General features: G+C 40.4%; 1 protein-coding gene across 2 annotated transcripts in view; it reads right to left on the bottom strand.

The window, feature by feature from the left end:
• Positions 1-3,432: 3,432 nt before the first annotated feature.
• LOC126251782 (peritrophin-1-like) overlaps positions 3,433-18,602 on the bottom strand; it is a 42,158-nt gene continuing 26,988 nt past the window's right edge. The window contains exons 1-2 of one of the 2 annotated variants that reach the window (XM_049952406.1): positions 8,474-8,626; positions 3,433-3,784 (exon numbers count right to left, since the gene is read on the bottom strand). In XM_049952406.1, the coding sequence (XP_049808363.1) occupies positions 3,561-3,784; positions 8,474-8,480 (231 nt within the window). In that variant the 5' untranslated portion in view covers positions 8,481-8,626 and the 3' untranslated portion in view covers positions 3,433-3,560. Of the gene's footprint in view, positions 3,785-8,473; positions 8,627-18,602 lie in introns of those variants that run through there. The other variant, XM_049952409.1, reaches the window with a different exon arrangement.

The following is an 18,602-nucleotide window of genomic DNA, read 5'->3' as shown; positions in this document are numbered from 1 at the left end:
CGACCCCAATTTTTTCATCTGTCACGTCATCCCACAATTCGTCCACTTCATCGAAGCCTTCTTTCTATCCACTGTAGCCTCTGTATTTAATAGTGTAATTCCCATTGCACCCTCAGTGTTGTCGCTCCTGCTATTAATACCACGGCGGCTGTTTCAACTTTTCTGTCATTTCTTTTTCGATATCTTGACATTTTTTCTTCAACCACTTCTCCTTGGCTTCCCTGCATTGTCTTTTTTTCGTTCCTATGTGATTTATCTGTACTTCTGTGATTCCTTGAAATTTTTGTATGTCCTCGTTTCGTCGATATATTGATATATTTTCTGTTACCCAAAGGTTCTTCGCAGTTACTTCTCTAGTGTCTATGTTTGTCTATACAATAACAGTGATTGCTCTCATCACTGATGTAGGAAGGACGAAGTTTGATACTAGAAAGTTAACTACGAAGAACTAAATTGTGGTCACTGTCTCTGTCTGTTCCTGGATACGCCTTACAATCAAATAACTTTTCGAAATTTGTCTCTAACGATGGCGTAATAAATCTGGAATCCTAATGTGTCTACGGGCCTTTTCCAAGTATACCTCCTCCTACTGTTTTTCTTAAACAGACTATTCGTCATTACTAGTTGAAATGTATTGCAGAACTCGATTACTCTTCCCCTTCTCTCATTCCTACCACTAAGACCTTATTCTCCCGTAACCCCTTTTTCCACTCCTTCCTCTACAACAGCATACCAGTCTCCGACTGCTATTACATTTTCACCTCCTTGTATGTTCTGAATTACCTATTCGATATCCTCTTATACTTTTTTATCTGTTCATCTTTTGCTTATAATACCCGCATGTATAGCTCAACTACTGGTGCTGACATTGGTTTGCTATCGATTCTGATGAGAACAACCCTATCACGGAACTGTTGACAGTAACTCTCTGTCTCTGCCCTACTTTTCAGTTGACAACGAATCCTACTCCCATGATACCACTTTCTACTGTTGTTGTTATTTGTTTACATTCACCTGACCATAAATGCTTTTCTTCTTTCCATTTCACTACAATGAGCAGCACTGTATCTATATTGAGTCACTGCATTTCTTTTTTCAGATTTTCTAGCTTTCCTACTACGTTCCAACTTCTGATATTCTCTGCTCCCACATTTAGAATGTTATCCCGTCGTTGACTATTCCATCTTTTTCTTATGGTCCCCTCCAACTTGCCAGTCCCCTTCCAGACATCCAAATGGCGATAATTCTCAATGTGTCGCAGATAGATAGTTCATCATGGACTTTAACTTGATCTGGTGTTAGAAGTATTAGCCGGTGAAATTTTTCACCGTTTGCAGGGTACGCCCGATTGTGCCTGTCTTTAGGCTCACAATCTTCTAGGAGGCTTACCACTAGGAAGTGTACTTTCTCCCATCCTTTATAATATGTACACTAATGACCAACCTATACCTCAAGATGCAAGACTGTTCGTATATGCTGATGACACAGCTGTGGTGGTCCAGGGGTCCAATTTTGATGCAACATCTGGAAATCTCTCTAGAGCGCTTGAAGAACTGGCTCAATACTACGACGCCAATCACCTCAAGCCAAACCCTGACAAAACCCAAGTATGTGCTTTCCATCTGCGCAATAGAGATGCTGGAGTTGAGCTCGACGTTACATGGCTAGGTGAGAAGCTAAAGCACTGTCCAACACCTAAATACCTTGGGGTTGTACTTGGCAGAACGCTTTCCTTCAAGCAGCATTGCCAAACGACCAGGAATAACATCATCCGCAGGCTGACAAACTATGAATGGGGAGCTCAACCATCAGTACTGAGAACATCGGCACTGCTCTGTGTGTTTCTGCAGCAGACTATGCAGCGCCAGTATGGGAAGCATCTGCACATGCTAAACAGGTTGATGAAAGTGTAAATGAGACAATGCGAATTGTTACAGGCTGTCTCAGACCCACACCAACGGGTAATTTGTACCTACTTGCTGGAATTGCCCCACGCAAGATCAGAAGGCAGGTGGCAGCAGACGCTGAGAGAACAAAGAAAGAAACAGATTCTCGACACCCACTGAATGGGCACGTGACTCAGGCTCGGAGGCTTAAGTCTAGAAATAGCTTTATTGCAAGAACCAAGATCCCTGACGATTCACAGGAAGATAATAGAGTCCGCAAATGGGAGAATGAACAAACCGCACTGCAGATAATACCAAAATAGCAAATGGCACCTGGAAACAAACTTCCTTACACAGTGTGGAGAACACTAAATAGGCTGAGGGCTGGTGTACCCAGATGCAAAACTAATCTGTGCAAGTGGGGACTGCTGACTAACGATGACGACGTTCTTTGCTGATGCGGAGAGGTACAAGACGAGGCACATCTGCTCATGTGCCGACTACTGCCGGAGCCCTGCAGTTGTAGTGACCTGCTACAAGCCAACGACAAAGCCGTAGCGGTGGATAACTATTGGAAAAATAAAATTTAGTCTGGACACAGAAAAGTTACTCATGGCACTTTTTCAATCACAGGCCACATGTACTGCGGATGCACATAACTAGACTTTAATGCAGTGGTTTCCATTGCCATCTGCGTCCTCAAGCCAGTGTTCCTTGTTGATTCATCCATCATTTACTGGTAGTTACCCAATCCAAGGGCAATAGAATTTCAGTAGTGGTTTGATTGACACCAGGGACCCGGAACGTTTTGATTATCTCCAGACCACGGGAACAGAACAAATTTAAATTCGCGGGTAAGTAATAACCTAAATTGTCACAAACATGACGACGTACAGCATCCCTCCGTATGTGGTACTTCATAAGACATCGAAACAAGACACACAGTTTTATAGAATGACCGAAGTCTGCTGGAATAAGGGTCTTTCACCTCAGTTACATTCCCATATTACTGTAATATACTTAGAACTGCCCTGAGCTAGCAGCCTTAATTTACTAATTCTCCCGCCACTTGTGTTTAACTGTGAATACTGGCATGTAGTAGATCACAGTGTTTCTCTGCTGACGATCTGTCAAATCTGCTTAAAACGTGCATCATTGATGCCCCCCCCCCCCCCCCCATCAAATAAATACGAACAATAATACTAGAAACACCAAAGAAAGCAGGATTAAGGCTTAACATCAGAGCACGATTTCAAAATAGGCAAGAAAGAACAACAAAACTAGATTAATATTTATTTAGAGAAATACCTCAGCAATTTAGGGAAACAACATAATATCTAAATGTGGATTGCTAAAGATGGACTTGAAACTTCACACTAATCAACGCGAGGTCAATATTTAACCACCATGTTCGATAAAGTACATAATCGGCGCTTTAACTCCAATCATTAACTTGTCTCAATATCATCAAATGTTAATGACACTTTTGTATACCACGCATTAAAAGACTTCGCAGTATTATTATTTCCTAATAACAACAAGTCACTTTTATTTTATTGCTGTTTATTAAAAGTTAAATATTACACTAGAGTACAGTGTGAAACCTATTCGAATATTTTAGAGTGTCATGTCAAGTAATGTGATATCACGGGGGAGATAACCATCCGGTGCCTTCTACTTCCTGGACTGGGGCCAGTCGCAGGTGTTGATGTTGGAGTTCCAGACGGTGCCACTGGGGCAGGCCATGTGGACGGACCTGCCGTTGCTGCACTCGTAGAAGCTGCTGCTGTCGTTCTCGTCAGGGAAGAAGACGGGCGTGGAGCCGTCGTACTGCGGGCAGTTGGGGGCCGCCGTCACCACGGCTACCAGCACGCACACAGCCAGGAGAGAAGCCAGCACTGGAACAGTAAGAGTAGTCAGGTGTGGACTGTCGTCACCGTGGTATGCACTTCTTTGCTAAGAAAAAGTATAAACTCGCAGCTAAATAGCTCTGAGTATGTACAGAAGTACCTCTGCTAAAAACTGTGGTACAAGTATTGATGTAAACATTTTTCCTCAGAGTCGACTGTTAACTAAGTGTCACTTTTTATAAGGAAGGTAATGTTAACTGAGGGAATGGTCATACAATCTACGTCTACATCTTCATCCATACTCCGCAAGCCACCCGACGGTGTGTGTCGGAGGGTACCTTGACTACCTCTATCGGTTCTCCCTTCTATTCCAGTCTCGTATTGTTCTTGGAAAGGAAGATTGTCGGAAGCCTCTGTGTGGGCTCTAATCTCTCTGATTTTATCCTCAGGTATATTCTCCAGATATATGTAGGAGGGAGCAATATACTGATTGACTCCGCGGTGAAGGTATGTTCTCGAAACTTCAACAAAAGCCCGTACCGACCTACTGAGCGTCTCTCTTGCAGAATCTTCCACGGGAGTTTATCTATCATCTCCGTAACGTTTTCGCGATTACTAAATGATCCTGTAACGAAGCACGCTGCTCTCCTTGGATCTTCTCTATCTCTTCTATCAACTCTATCCGGTACGGATCCCACACCGGTGAGCAGTATTCAAGCAGTGGGTGAACAAGTGTACTGTAACCTACTTCCTTTGCTTTCGGACTGCATTTCCTTAGAATTCTTCCAATGAATCTCAGTCTGGCATCTGCTTTACCGATGATTGATTTTATATGGTCATTCCATTTTAAATCACTCCTAATGCGTACTCCCATATAGTTTATGGAATTAACTTCTTCCAGTTGCTGACCTGTTATATTGCAGCTAAATGATAAAGGATATTTCTTTCTATGTATTCGCAGCACATTACACTTGTCTTCATTGAAATTCAATTCTCATTCCCTGCACCATGCGTCAATTCGTTGCAGATCCTCCTGCATTTCAGTACAATTTTCCATTGTTACAACCTCTCGGTATACTACAGCATCAAAAAGCCTCAGTGAACTTCCGATGTTATCCACAACGTCATTTACATACATATTGTGAATAGCAACGGTCATATGACACTCCACTGCGGCACACCTGAAATCACTCTTACTTCGGAAGACTTCTCTCCATTAAGAATGACATGCTGGGTTCTGTTATCTAGGAACTCTTCAATCCTATCACACAATTGGTCTGACAGTCCATATGCTCTTACTTTGTTCATTAAACGACTGTGAGGAACTGTATCAAACGCCTTGCGGAAGTCAAGAAACACGGCATCTACCTGGGAACCCATGTCTATGGCCCTCTGAGTCTCATGGACGAATAGAGCGAGCTGGGTTTCACACGATCGTCTTTTTCGAAACCTTTGCTGATTCCTACAGAGTAGATTTCTAGTCTCCAGAAAAGTCATTATACTCGAACATAATACGTGTTCCAAAATTCTGCAGCTGATCAACGTTAGAGATATAGGTCTATAGTTCTGCACATCTGTTCGACGTCCCGTCTTGAAAGCGGGATGACCTGTACCTTTTTCCAATCTTTTGGAATGCTACGCTCTTAGAGACCTACGGTACACCGTTGCAAGAAAGGGGCCAAGTTCCTTCGCTTACTCTGTGTAAGGTCCAGCACCCCTTCCTCTTTTGAGCGATTTTAATTGTTTTTCTATCCTTCTGTCATCTATTTCGATATCTACCGTTTTGTCATCTGTGCGACAATCTAGAGAAAGAACTACAATGCAGTCCTCCTCTGTGAAACAGCTTTGGAAAAGACATTTAGTATTTCGGCCTTTAGTCTGTCATCCTCTGTTTCAGTACCATTTTGGTCACAGAGTGTCTGGACATTTTATTTTGATCCACCTACCGCTTTGACATAATACCAGAATTTCTTAGGATTTTCTGCCAAGTCAGTACATAGAACTTTACTTTCGAATTCATTGAACGCCTCTCGCATAGCCCTCCTCACACTAAATTTCGCTTCGCGTAATTTTTGTTTGTCTGCAAGGCTTTGGCTATGTTTATGTTTGCTGTGAAGTTCACTTTGCTTCCGCAGCAGTTTTCTAACTCGGTTGTTGTACCACGGTGGTTCTTTTCCATCCCTTACGATCTTCCTTGGCACATACTCATCTAACGCATATTGTACGATGGTTTTGAACTTTGTCCACTGATCCTCAACACTATCTGTACTTGAGAGCCGTCAAGTACTCTGAAATCTGCTTTTTGTCACTTTTGCTAAACAGAAAAATCTTCCTACCTTTTTTTAATATTTCTCTTTACGGCTGAAATCACCGATGCTGTAACCGCTTTATGATCACTGATTCCCTGTTCTGCGTTAACTGTTTCAAATAGTTCGGGTCTGTTTGTCACCAGAAGGTCTAATATGTTATCGCCACGAGTCGTTTCTCTGTTTAACTGCTCAAGGGCTTTATTCCAGTGTGCATAGATTTACATGTTTCCATTGCTTTCAGATATAATGAATACCGATACTGTCGTAATGTTAATACGATATTCAGTCTGAACTCCATAGATTGCTTTCAGAATGGAGACAGACTAGGGAGTGTTATTTAAAGCAAAATTTTCCTTCAGTAAGACTGTCTGCATGATTTAAATCCTTTTTAGATTTTCAACTCAATTGGTAAAACCGGTACCCTTATACGATCACTTTTTTGTTTGCCTGCCTGCCTGCCTATCTGTCTGTCCGACTGTTAATAATAGTATCAAGCTGACAATTACGTCACGTACTGAGCTGAATGGTCCCTTCGCAGTGTAAAATCCTGGAGCTTCAAAGTCACCACCATTTATGTCGCATGTTTTGATATTCACAAACTCACTCATCAATACATATAGGGTACTTCCATTTGGCCTAGAATCATGAATTTTGGCAGATATAATATTTCACAGTACAACCAAAGGAAAAGAATCTTAATACCGTAAATTTGCTACTAAGCCACACTAAAAAACATTTTTCTTTTCTTATCTGACTCTAAATCTGTCCGACTGTCAAGGCTACTTTTCCTCAGGCAAGGGTAGACTTATAATCTGAAACTTATATCACGTATAAAGGTCTATAGGTCTTTGGCGATGAAATAAATGTGAGCTTCTAAGCCAATCCAACCAAAAGATACGACCATTCACGTCACACATCTGGATACTAGTGAACTCAATCGTCAGAACCTATAGGGTATATTCCGTTGACCTAATAAAATGAAATTTGGCAAGAAGCAACGTTTCATAGTACAAGTAAAGGGGAAAAAAATTCGAAAATCTTTGTAAGTAAATCAAACGAAAAAATATTTATTTTATCGTTTGCTATCCGACGTCCAACTTGAAATCAAAACAATTAGTAATTATGCACTCAGGCTGACTGGGCTGAAATGATAAAAGTCAAACATCAGGAAAAGAATGGCTTTGTTGTTCATAAGACGCGTTTCAGAATTTTTCCATCATTAGATATTCAGGAGAGATTACTGCATTAATCTGCGAATTTTTGTTTCACAAACTACTCGAAAATATGTGCGGGATGGCTCCTGGGTATCTGATGATGGCTAAATTCCGAAACGCGTCACATGAACAACAAAGTGATTCCTTGTGTGATGTTTGACTTTTACCACTTCGATCCATTCAACCTGAATGCAGAACTGTTGATTGTTATAATTACGGTCGCTTGCATCCGGCAGTTACTGTATGTCACGTCTGTGTTGATTAAATTGAAATATTCTCGAAAATCTTGCAATCACCGGGGCAATCAATATCTTGCCAGAATCAATGTCGATAACAGGCAAAAGTCGCCGAGATTCTCATTCCCGAAATGGATGAGCTGTCTACGTGCATAATTATGTTTCTACGAAACTCTCAGTGCGCCAGTCCTACTCGTACCTGACTACTACTTTTATTCCTTTTCTTTTCAATAATTGTATCTGTGTGCCAATTATCCTAATATTCTCTTTTATTTGTCCCAGGATGACTTCCTTGTCACCATTAACGTCAACTACACTAAATGTTGAAAGTAGCGTGTGCCATCTCTCTAAATCGCTAATCGTTGTTCCTTGTGCGTCTGTATTTCAACTAGTTTATGTTTTTTGTGTATGTGGTGCAACGATAACTGAACGTGTCCCCAACAACATCATTGCTTCTGCTTCGATTATTAGTCAACAAAGTACATAATAAAAGATCCGCCTAGTAATACACCGTATATTTACATCAGAATAGTAAGTACCAATTTAAATTTCATAGCTCTACGACAAAAGAAATAGGATTATGATCAGGAGGTCTCTACATTGTGGTTAAATTCATAAAAACTGGGTTCTGTTCAAAAAAAATGTGATCCCCGTTTCGCCACGGAATTTGAGAGTGAACTGTCGCCTTCCTAAAATAACGAAATTTATTAATATAACTTACAGTCATGCGAGAAGTCTAATGAGTGTCCAGTATATGTCTGACACACAGAAGCCGCAAGGCATTCCCATGTATTCTAGCAGGTAAGTAGCAGTTGTTCATATATTGTCTGAGAAATATTTTCTGCACATTTCGCATGTAATATGCGTTTTACAGGTAATAATCACTGTTTTGCACACACGAAAGTTTGAAAAAGGTTACAAGTGAGTATAGTCGGAAAAATTTTAACTTTCCAACTTACAACAGGAATTTTCACTTACCTTTCATGATGGATAGTATGCAACACGTTCTGAGCGTCTTTAGTATTTAGAATATGCACAACAGTCTGCCACTGAGTCTTTATATGCGCACTAGAGCAGATAATCTGCCTCGTATCAATTTAGATGACAAAAAAGACCGCCTTGCGACAGTACATTAAGGGCGTTTCCTTTACACGATTTAGCTCTCAAGAGCTGTCAAAGATAAAACTGGCACAACGTCATGACCTACCCGAAATCATAACATTCCATGCGCTTCTTGGAAATGCGCTTGACAGCTACCTTCATTACATTTCGTAAATCGGATTAGTACGTGAAAACAAAGTTCTTTCCGGCTATTCCGGCGTCATCGTCTGAAGACGTAAGGCTTGTTGGCGAAATACTTAGAAGTCGACGAAAAATTTCAGTGTATTATTTACCCTGTACTGATTCCAAATGTATACACGATGCTCCGCAGGATGGTCGGTGTCTATTGACCAAGTAACCATACCCTGATCTATAAGAGACTGATAAAACCATTCTACATACACTTTCGTAATTATATATATTATGTACTGTATACAAAAATTATGGTGAACATAACCGTGAAACCTTGTTAGAGGTAGCAGAGGTCACAGCTGCATAAATAAGTTCATCTAATGAAACAAAAATTAACGTAATGTAGAAAACGAATATTACAAATCTAACTGAAGATCATAGGGTAATTCAGTCCTGAATTATCATAAAATGGGAAGGTTCTCAAGAAAACAGGTCATATTATAAACGCCCAGACTGCTACTTGATAATGGAAACACAACTAAAGCCGTATATCAATGTAGTGCGTATTACTTTAAACAAATTTAATATACAAAAATATGAAGTGCAAAGTAGTAAAAGCAGAGTGAAAACATCGTAGGGCTGACGAGTTTATTACAGCCAACACAGGTCGCTATCTGGGCACGCTGTCTAACTTCGTGTGATCCTTCTCAACCGCTGAGTAGACTGCTCACGAGGAAGAGGTCTCGCTGTTACTTTAGTGTTGTACGAGGCAGCAAGTGTCAGCACCAGGTTGGTTTCTGCTTTCTAATGCACCGCACTTCAAGGTGTAACGTCAAAACATCTGGTCACTGGGGAAAATCCTTAAAAAAATATTAAATTATAGTTCTAACCAACCTCACCCAGTTCTTTTAAAATTTGTTCTGGAGGGAATTTCTCTTCCTAAACACTTTCACTTCCTCTAGAACACCGAGCAGCCTACCCTTGGGCACTGTATTTAACAAAATAATGTGTGTTAAGTCTTATGGGACTTAATTGCTAAGGTCATCAGTCTCTAAGCTTACACACTACTCAACCTAAATTATCCTAAGGACAAACACACACACCCATGCCCGAGGGAGCACTCGAACCTCCGCCGGGATCAGCCGCACAGTCCATGACTGCAGCGCCTTAGACAACTCGAATAATCCCGCGCGGCTGTATTTAACACATTCCTTCTCATTTCTGCTGCGTACTATTTATTCTCAGAAACGTGTGCCATAGACCACTTTCTTCTGGGAACGAGTACGCCCTTACAAATGTGCCGTAAATAAACGAGTCGCCTGAAGCACATCATGCTAGTTACAGTTACTGCAGCTAATTTCATATATGCCTGACTTCACGAAGGTACCACGATTAGGTCCAGTTCTATAACAAATTAGTAATCCAAAAATACTGTTCATCTGAAAACGAACTCTAAGGTTTGATTTCTTTGAAGAAGTCATTTTCTGTGAAATTTTGCCATTATATGTTGGAATACAACAATGGGTATCTGTCTTTCGGCTACAGTCAGCGAGAGCCCTATCTCTATTCATAGTGAATCATTTCGTTTTGGTAATTTTTGTATACGTTTCACTGGTATCGGATATTATCAAACATTTTGTAGCCGTTCCTGCACAGACTTCTGTCAGTTTATCAAAATCTTTCTTTATTTCCCTTTTTTACGACGGTAGGCGTACTAGGCGAACAATCAGGGTTGAAAAATGGTCTTTATAGCGCCTACGATAACATCGGTGCGTGTCGGTTTTCTGTTATTTCAAAAGACATGTTTATTTCGTATTCTCCACATAGTTGATATAGTTATCATTACATCAAAAACGAAGTTCTGGATAGTTTGTGCTATGTTTCCATTTAAGTTAGTGATTTTTCTCAAGAAATTTGTACTCCGGAACAGTGAGGAATAGCTGTCATTGCGCCTTGCAGACGCCCGTCGCAGTACTCTCCTTCTGATGATAAATTTTTGTTAAAGGGAAAATGATTCAGAGTTACTACCACTGCAAAAGCTCTACTACACTTGTCAACAGAATTAAAGGATCACTTCTTCTAAACTCTCTAATTGTGTCCCACTAAAACGCATGAGACTGAAATTTGGACAAAAAATGCCTATTCATCTGTTATAATGCAAAAGCGTGCCGCCCTGTGATGTCATCCTCGGGCCCGGTGACGCTTCGAACAGCGAGGTGTCGACCCTGTCGACAGAGCTCAGGAGATCGCGTGAATCGTAAAGTGGGTAAATGATATTACGTTGCTACCAAATTTCGTTGCAGTTCTGCCCACCATCATGGATGTGTCACACGATTGGAAGGCCGTTACAGTCCCATTTACCCACCTTTCACACCTTCTTTGAAAGTCTCTGCGATGGAAGTCAGGATCATGACATCCAGCGTTGAAATTCCGCGGTTTCCTTATAGGTGGCAGAGGAAACATTTCAGGCACACCGCCGCTCAGCATTGAAACGGGAAAGCCTTAAGAGGTGGCTAAAGGGACGTCAATGAAATCACATCTCTGCTTGAGGAACTGAACGTGTCCGCAACCCTTTGGCGTGCAGCACGACCGCCGTTGAAGTTATGGTGTACAGGGTGAAACCACTAGTGGCCGTTCAAGACCATCTGACGAAATGTGAACATGATCCAAAGCAGCAAAGAGTTCTTATGCCTTTTTCAGTATTTCTATTTCATGTCCTCTTGTGGCGCGATCACGGAACGACGCGACGTTGCCACATGCAAGAATGAAACGACCACGGGTCGCTTCAAGCCCTCCCCCCCGCCCCCCAACCACCTGTCCCACGGTTCCACAAGACCCTCGGTGACATCCATCCCCATTTATTGAAAATATAATAAATTTATATTTGCAGAATAAACCTGCAAAGTAGCCCAAAGCATCTGCAGATAGGTAACCACTTGTCGCAGTTCCATGGCGAATTGCTGCCTCAGTTGAGTAGGAGTAACTCGCAGCTATTCTCTGTAAAGACACATTCTTAAATATAATTGGTAAATATGGGTGGGTTCTGTCGAACTGTAGAGTCTTAGAAGGACCTTTTGCCATTTTATGCAATCGAGTGTCAATGTCGCACCACTCCATGATCACGACAGAGAACGGTGTGAAACAGGAACACTGCCTGGAATAAATGGAAATTTTGTCACACGGTTAAAAGGTCTCTATTGGTTCCACCTTGTCCTCCTTCATCAACAGAAGCTACAAAAAAAGCATTTTATTAACTGATCCGCCACTACCAATTACATGAATGCAATTGAAAGCGATTGTGTACTAAACTTTACTACATGAAAATAAACGAATGTAAATGGAAGTGCATACTCAGAATAGTTTTACGAATTAATTTAAAAAGTTATTGTGTCTCTTAAGTGTACTATTAATAGAAAACAGTTTCATGTTCCAAGAACAATATCGTACATTCCATTTTTCTTTCAGCTACCTTCTGTACTACATTGTATTAGATCTATCTAGGTATTGTCCAGGTGTCATCGAACAATGTTACTTGGCAGTGACATAGTTTTACAGCATGTTTTATTGTAATAGTATACAAAGTTTCTCGTATTAGCTAGCCTATGTGAATATATAATTCATGTAGAGAAACTAAAGTAGAAAAATGTCACATGAATTCAAAATAATAAACACACAACAAAAACATAGAAAGCAAGTTACATTTTTAGACTTGTCTTGGAATTTGGGGTAGCAAATTCTTCACTGGGATCTAGCTGTAGATGGTTCACCCGAGCAGAACAGGAAAACTGTAATAGCAACATTCTGCACAATTTAGTTAGCTGTAGCTAATTGGATTCTTTTTTTTACTTAAGTGAATTTTGGCAGTTGCAATTGTTTACATAACATGTATGTTCCCTTCTTGAACATAGAACTACGTATTGTTTTTGTAATTTCGTCAGAAACCGTTTTATGTATTTGGAATATAATTCGAGTTTAGTAGGTGAACAATACTAACTAGAGCGATTATTATCAGTTTTCATAGTCAGAAATGCATTCTGAAATCGAAAGAGATTTACGTACTCGACCTGGATGTAGGTTGGAAAATTAGGAAATGTTGACTACAAAATCTGAAAACATACAGGAAAATGCAGCTATGCAGATCCTCGAGACACGGTCTCAGGTATGTTGTCTAGAACTGAATCGATAGCAGACGTAGTCAGAAGAAAAACACATTAGTAAGGAACAAACCCAAGCTGCTGAACAAATAAATACCACAGATTAGAAAATAGCTAGGACTGGCCAAATCATAGCTGAGGAAAACCACTCACCTTGTGAGCGAGCTTAAATTCATCAAACCTTTTGCGAGTGCGTGTATACCTCAAAGAATAAATACTATCAGAGACGAATTAGAAAAACACGTTGATGAGGAACATGATAAACAGGTTACTGCAATGAAAGAAGAGACATCCAATTGGTACATGTGAAAGAATAAAGAAATAACTGAAACAATCGATGACAAAGTATCTGCTCTATAGCAAACGCAAAATGAACATATTTGAAAATGGTGCCAGGATCAGACTAAACAAATTCACAGCGATATCGGAACGTCGTTCCAAAATCATTCAAGCGATATAGAAACATAGGTTTCTAAGCTGTTACAAAACGGTTATATAAAATTGATAAGGGCCACAATGGACACGTTGGAAACGTCGGCATCGAACTGCAATCCGTGGACCGTGAGACAACAGAACTAAAAAATAACATGCGATTTTTGTACTCTTGCACATCTACATTCGATAGTGCATCTATCATATGCTCCACTCAATCAGAAATTATGATAGTGATTTGGGTGCCACTAACGAACAAAGGTGTGTCAGAACAGCCAATGTATTATATTGATTTTCTACTCGTATTATGGATCAAAACGTACTCTAACTATGGCAGTTCACAACTGCACCAGGACAACATGAAATTCACCCCGCGGTGAACAATTAATCTTGTCGCTCATTCTCTATAGCTCGAACGATATTCAAGGAATTGAGTTTTGTGACAGGATACATGACAGAGCTGTTCCGCATTGTTGACCAGTAAATCATCAAAGAAGTACTCAACTTGTAAAGACGTTGAGAAGGCATATTCGGCCAATTACTGGTCAAAATACGATGATAGACCCACTAACAGCATAGCCTTTGCATTAAGCCTTTCCACTCGGCCTCAAACCAAAGGACCGATCCTGGGAACACAAAAAAGTCAGCCAATGGGCGGTGGAAAAAAAATAAATGGACACTACCACCAAGGATACAAAAAAAGGGACTCTGATCAAAAACCGTGGTTCGTAGGAATCCGCTGACCTCAAACTACAGAAAAACTAACTCCGGCCAGACAAGTTAGCCCCAGTGTGCTAGTCAAAGGGGTTGTAAGACTCGCTAGAATAATGGCGTGGACGTGAGAGACGAGTTGCAAAATGTTGTACGCCTTTCGAAAGCAATCAGAAGCGATCGGAGTTGTGAAGCAGATAAATCAATTGATACGCAAGGGAAACATTGAACCGTGAAAACTTCCTATTGTTCCAACATAACCGCTTCAAATTGCCGCTATCAACATTTATGGAAGTCTCCCTCGAGTAAAAAGTGGAGACAGCTGCGTGATAGCATTGTTTGACGTATTTCGTAAATATTAACAGCTGGATGCAGTCAGTAACGTGACGAGTGCGTCTCTAATTTGATGCCTACAATCTTATTATTTTGTGAGTATTCATAAGCGTGAAGCATTTCTCTCAGACAATTGTACACAATTTACGAGAGAAAAGCGGAAAAACTTTCTAAGGAACAATTGAATACACTAAGGTGTAAATTCCAAGATATCGTCCAGAAAGAAAGTCATTTCGGTGAGATTTCCGTGAACCCTCTTGATTTATGTGCACATACGTATTATAAAGCAGTATACGAAATGAATGGCTAACATATTTGGAACTGTTCGAAAAAAATAGCTAATGACCTGCCAAACACAAAAACAAGTTACATTACACATGAGTTGCTGTTTGACAGCTCAGAGTGGAACGAATGATGGAAACCCATTCCAAGCTCTAACAAGGTAAACAATTCCACTCGGATACAGACAGGCAAACATTAATTACCTTCTCTATGTTAGTGAATCAAAGAAAATCGTATTTCGATGAAAAAGTATGTCACTTAACTCTTAAACTATGAAGTCAGTGGATTAGTTTTGTTCCGTTATCCAACCAAAATTTTGATAAGGCCAAGAAAATAGGAAATTCACCTGCAGATGATTGACTCGTTGTGGCTTTGTGGGGGCCGCCCATGTACCCCGACTTGTGGCAGCGTGTGCGGCGGCGTTCTGTGGAGTCCAGTGGACGGTGCATGCCTCGTAATCGAAAGATTTTTAACTGTGTAATTACGTGTGATAGGTGTTTCATGACAGTATTCCTTGCACGACCGTAATAAAAAGAAAGGCGATCGTTTTCATTACTTCTTACAAGACTTGCAACTTTCCAAAAAGCAGAGAATGATGAGTAAGAGAAATCCAACCCTCAGAAACCGAATTTTTTTTTAACTGTATGCCCTTGAATTTTTCTATCATGATATCTTTCCTCTCCACCACAGAGCCGCCAATTTCCAGGTAGAGGACAGGAGGGGGAGAGGGGAGAGAGGGTGTAGAGGTTCCCAGAGGAGATGGATTAATTAAGTGATCAATTTAATTAAGTAGTCAATGAAATTGATACGAATGAGAAGGGGCTATTCGAATAACTCAGACCTGAAAGTGTACCTGTATCAGCGAGAGGGAGGGGGTGGGTTGGAGGTTCCCTGTTTTTTTTTTGGGGGGGGGGGGGTAAGGGTTCAGGACCCGTCAATCAAAAGGGTAGCTTATCCCCAGGGGGTCAATACCTGTCAAAGGACAACAAAAGGTTTGCCCCTGAGTACTTACTTGGCCCTGATATAGGCAACCCACACTAATAAAATGCACAAACTCTTTGTCCTCCTGCTTAATGTAAGATGAAAAATGAACATTCATTCTTTTTGTAAATATTGGGTTAGATATCTCTTTGTATTTAAGGAAGGGGAGGCTGGTTTGGAGGATATATTAAAAAATGGAACTACTCGTATCAGAACACTGTTCTGAGGGAATCCCTGAGCTCTAGATTTGAGTGATGGAAAGCAGTTACTGTCTTGAATGTTGAGCCTTGTACCAGCGATATGTTATCAGACATTGTGAACAGAATTTGCTAGTTGAGGTACGAGACTAAAGACTTAACAAACGAATGTAGGATTCCTCCTCTGTAAATATATATAAAAAACATTATATTAGATGGAAAGGAACCACAGAGCCCTACACGAAATGATGCATATATAGTCCTAAGTAATGGCAAAGAGCAGGAGCTAAAGGTCTGTGTTGCGACTATATTGCTGTCTTTTTAGGTCGATGTTCAAAAAAATGGCTTTGAGCACTATGGGACTTAACTTCTGAGGTCGTCAGTCCCCTAGAACTTAGAACTACTTAAACCTAACCATCACACACATCCATGCCCGAGGCAGGATTCGAACCTGCGACCGTAGCAGTCGCGGTGTAAGTAGGCTGTTTAGGTTTTTATATTGGTAACGCCACGTAGCGCTCTGTATGAAAATCACTGGCTGTGCTGTGTGCAGTCTGTGGCTAGTTTTCATTGTTGTCTGCCATTGTAGTGTTGGGCAGCTGGATGTTAACAGTGCGTAGCGTAGCGCAGTTGGAGGCGAGCCGCCAGCAGTGGTGGATGTGGGGAAGTGAGATGGCGTATTTTTGAGAATGGATAATCTGGAGGTGTGTCCATCAGAAACAGTACATTTGTAAGAATGGATGTCATGAACTGCTACATATATTATGACTATTAAGGTAAATACATTGTTTGTTCTCTATTAAAATCTTTAATTTGCTAACTATGCCTATCAGTAGTTAGTGCCTTCCATAGTTTGAATCTTTTATTTAGCTGGCAGTAGTGGCGCTCGCTGTATTGCAGTGGTTCGAGTAACGAAGATTTTTGCGAGGTAAGTGATTTGTGAAACGTGTAGGTTAATTTAGTCAAGGCCATTCTCTTGTAGGGATTACTGAAAGTCAGTTGCGTTGCGCTAAAAAAATATTGTGTGTCAGTTTAAACACAGTCATGTATAATTTTTCTAAGGGGACGTTTCATATGTCGACCCTTAGCCGAGGATACCTCACTGGAATCTTCTGATTTTTTCTTGTAGTGTGTGTAATTAGTGCAGCCTTCGTTTATTGCTAGCGCGTAATTGTAGACAGAATTTCCTTTGTAGTTGTAGTTTTTCATTCTTGTACAGTAAAACAGTTGTGGCATGCATGTAGATTTGCACCAAGTATTTCTCAGCTGCGCTTGCAATTAACGAGATATTATTTTCAATGCTATGTTAATGTGTTTTCTTATTTTACTCTTCAAATTGTGGTTTTCTGTGTTGTCGTGTGAAATATTGTGACAATAATGGCATGTGAAAAGCGTAATACTAGGCTCCAAAGTAAACTGAGAAATGACAGTGAAGACGAAAGCAGTGTGTTAGCGCCGTCGAGTAATGAATTAACTAATGTTCAAAGTAGTAATTTGGTAATTGTGCATAGGGAAATGGAGCGGGCTGCAAATAATGGTGTAGGCAGTGAAACAATTAGTGAACAGGGAAGCATTATCGATTGATCGGTCGGCAACAGCTCGCCTCAGGAATCCGAAATGACAGGACACAATCTTGCAAATACTGTAGATTCAGGTTTTGCGTCCTCAATAAGTCAAGACACGTTTTCTGCTTGTCAAAATGTGAATGCTGACGGTGCAAATGCACTGCCGAAAAGCACAGAGGAACAGATTCCAGACAGTAATATATTATTATTGCAATTAATGCAACAAATGGAACAAAATCAGAGACAAACACAGCAAAAGCTTCAAAAGTTAGACACATAAAGGAACAAAAGCTTCAAAAGTTAGACTCAGTGGAACATACGCTTGAACAAACACGTGAAGATTTAACTACTGAGTTACATAAAATCGAATGAAAATGTCAAAAAGTCTGTAATGACGTAAAAACACAAATTTGTGAGCAGTTCCAGCCTATTTTTTCGCAGCATGAAAATACATTACAGAATCACGAATTAGCCATAAAAGAACTACAAACTATTGTTCATGAAAATCATGAGACCTTGCAAGCTAAAATTGACTCAGTTGCATCTACCGATTCGGTTATGCAACTTGCAAAAACTCAGGAAAACTTAAAGGACACAGTAGATACGATTTCAACACAAATGGACACTCTGAAATTTGGTTCAGAAAAACACACTGAGGAAATAAGTACACTATCGGAGAAAGTAGCCGAACTTTCGGATCAGTTCACTAAGTTATTCACTAACTTATCTGATCTGAATGACACAAGACCTGTAGCCATCACTGACACAAAAGAGTATGAACAAATTAAGAAATTCAAACAAAATCAGAATCAAATTAATACGCAACACAAAAGAGAAATCCGGGAAGTACAAGATCAGTTGGCACAAGTAATACAAAAATTACATATTTCAGAGGACACTCGCGCTCCAACACGGGAAGAGGAACTTAGAAATACGGAAAAGCCACAAAATAATAACACAGGGCATTTCGGAAATTATGAAAGAAATTGGCAAGGTGCAACGAATTTTGAGATGGAACCGCCGACACGACGTAACAATGACCGATATGCTACTCGCCGACACGATGATTTTGACTATAAGCTGTTCATTACTACACGTAAATTCAAATCATTTAAGAATTCTGGCAACGACATTCATCCACAAGTGTGGCTCCATCAATTCTCTCATTGTTTTCCTCCCAACTGGTCATTAGAGCACAGATTAGAATTTATGTGTGGCT

The sequence above is a fragment of the Schistocerca nitens genome, chromosome 4, assembly GCF_023898315.1.
Source record: "Schistocerca nitens isolate TAMUIC-IGC-003100 chromosome 4, iqSchNite1.1, whole genome shotgun sequence".
NCBI lineage: Eukaryota > Metazoa > Arthropoda > Insecta > Orthoptera > Acrididae > Schistocerca > Schistocerca nitens.
The sequence above is the reverse complement of the archived record's forward strand: the minus strand, read 5'-3'. Positions and strand labels throughout refer to the sequence as shown.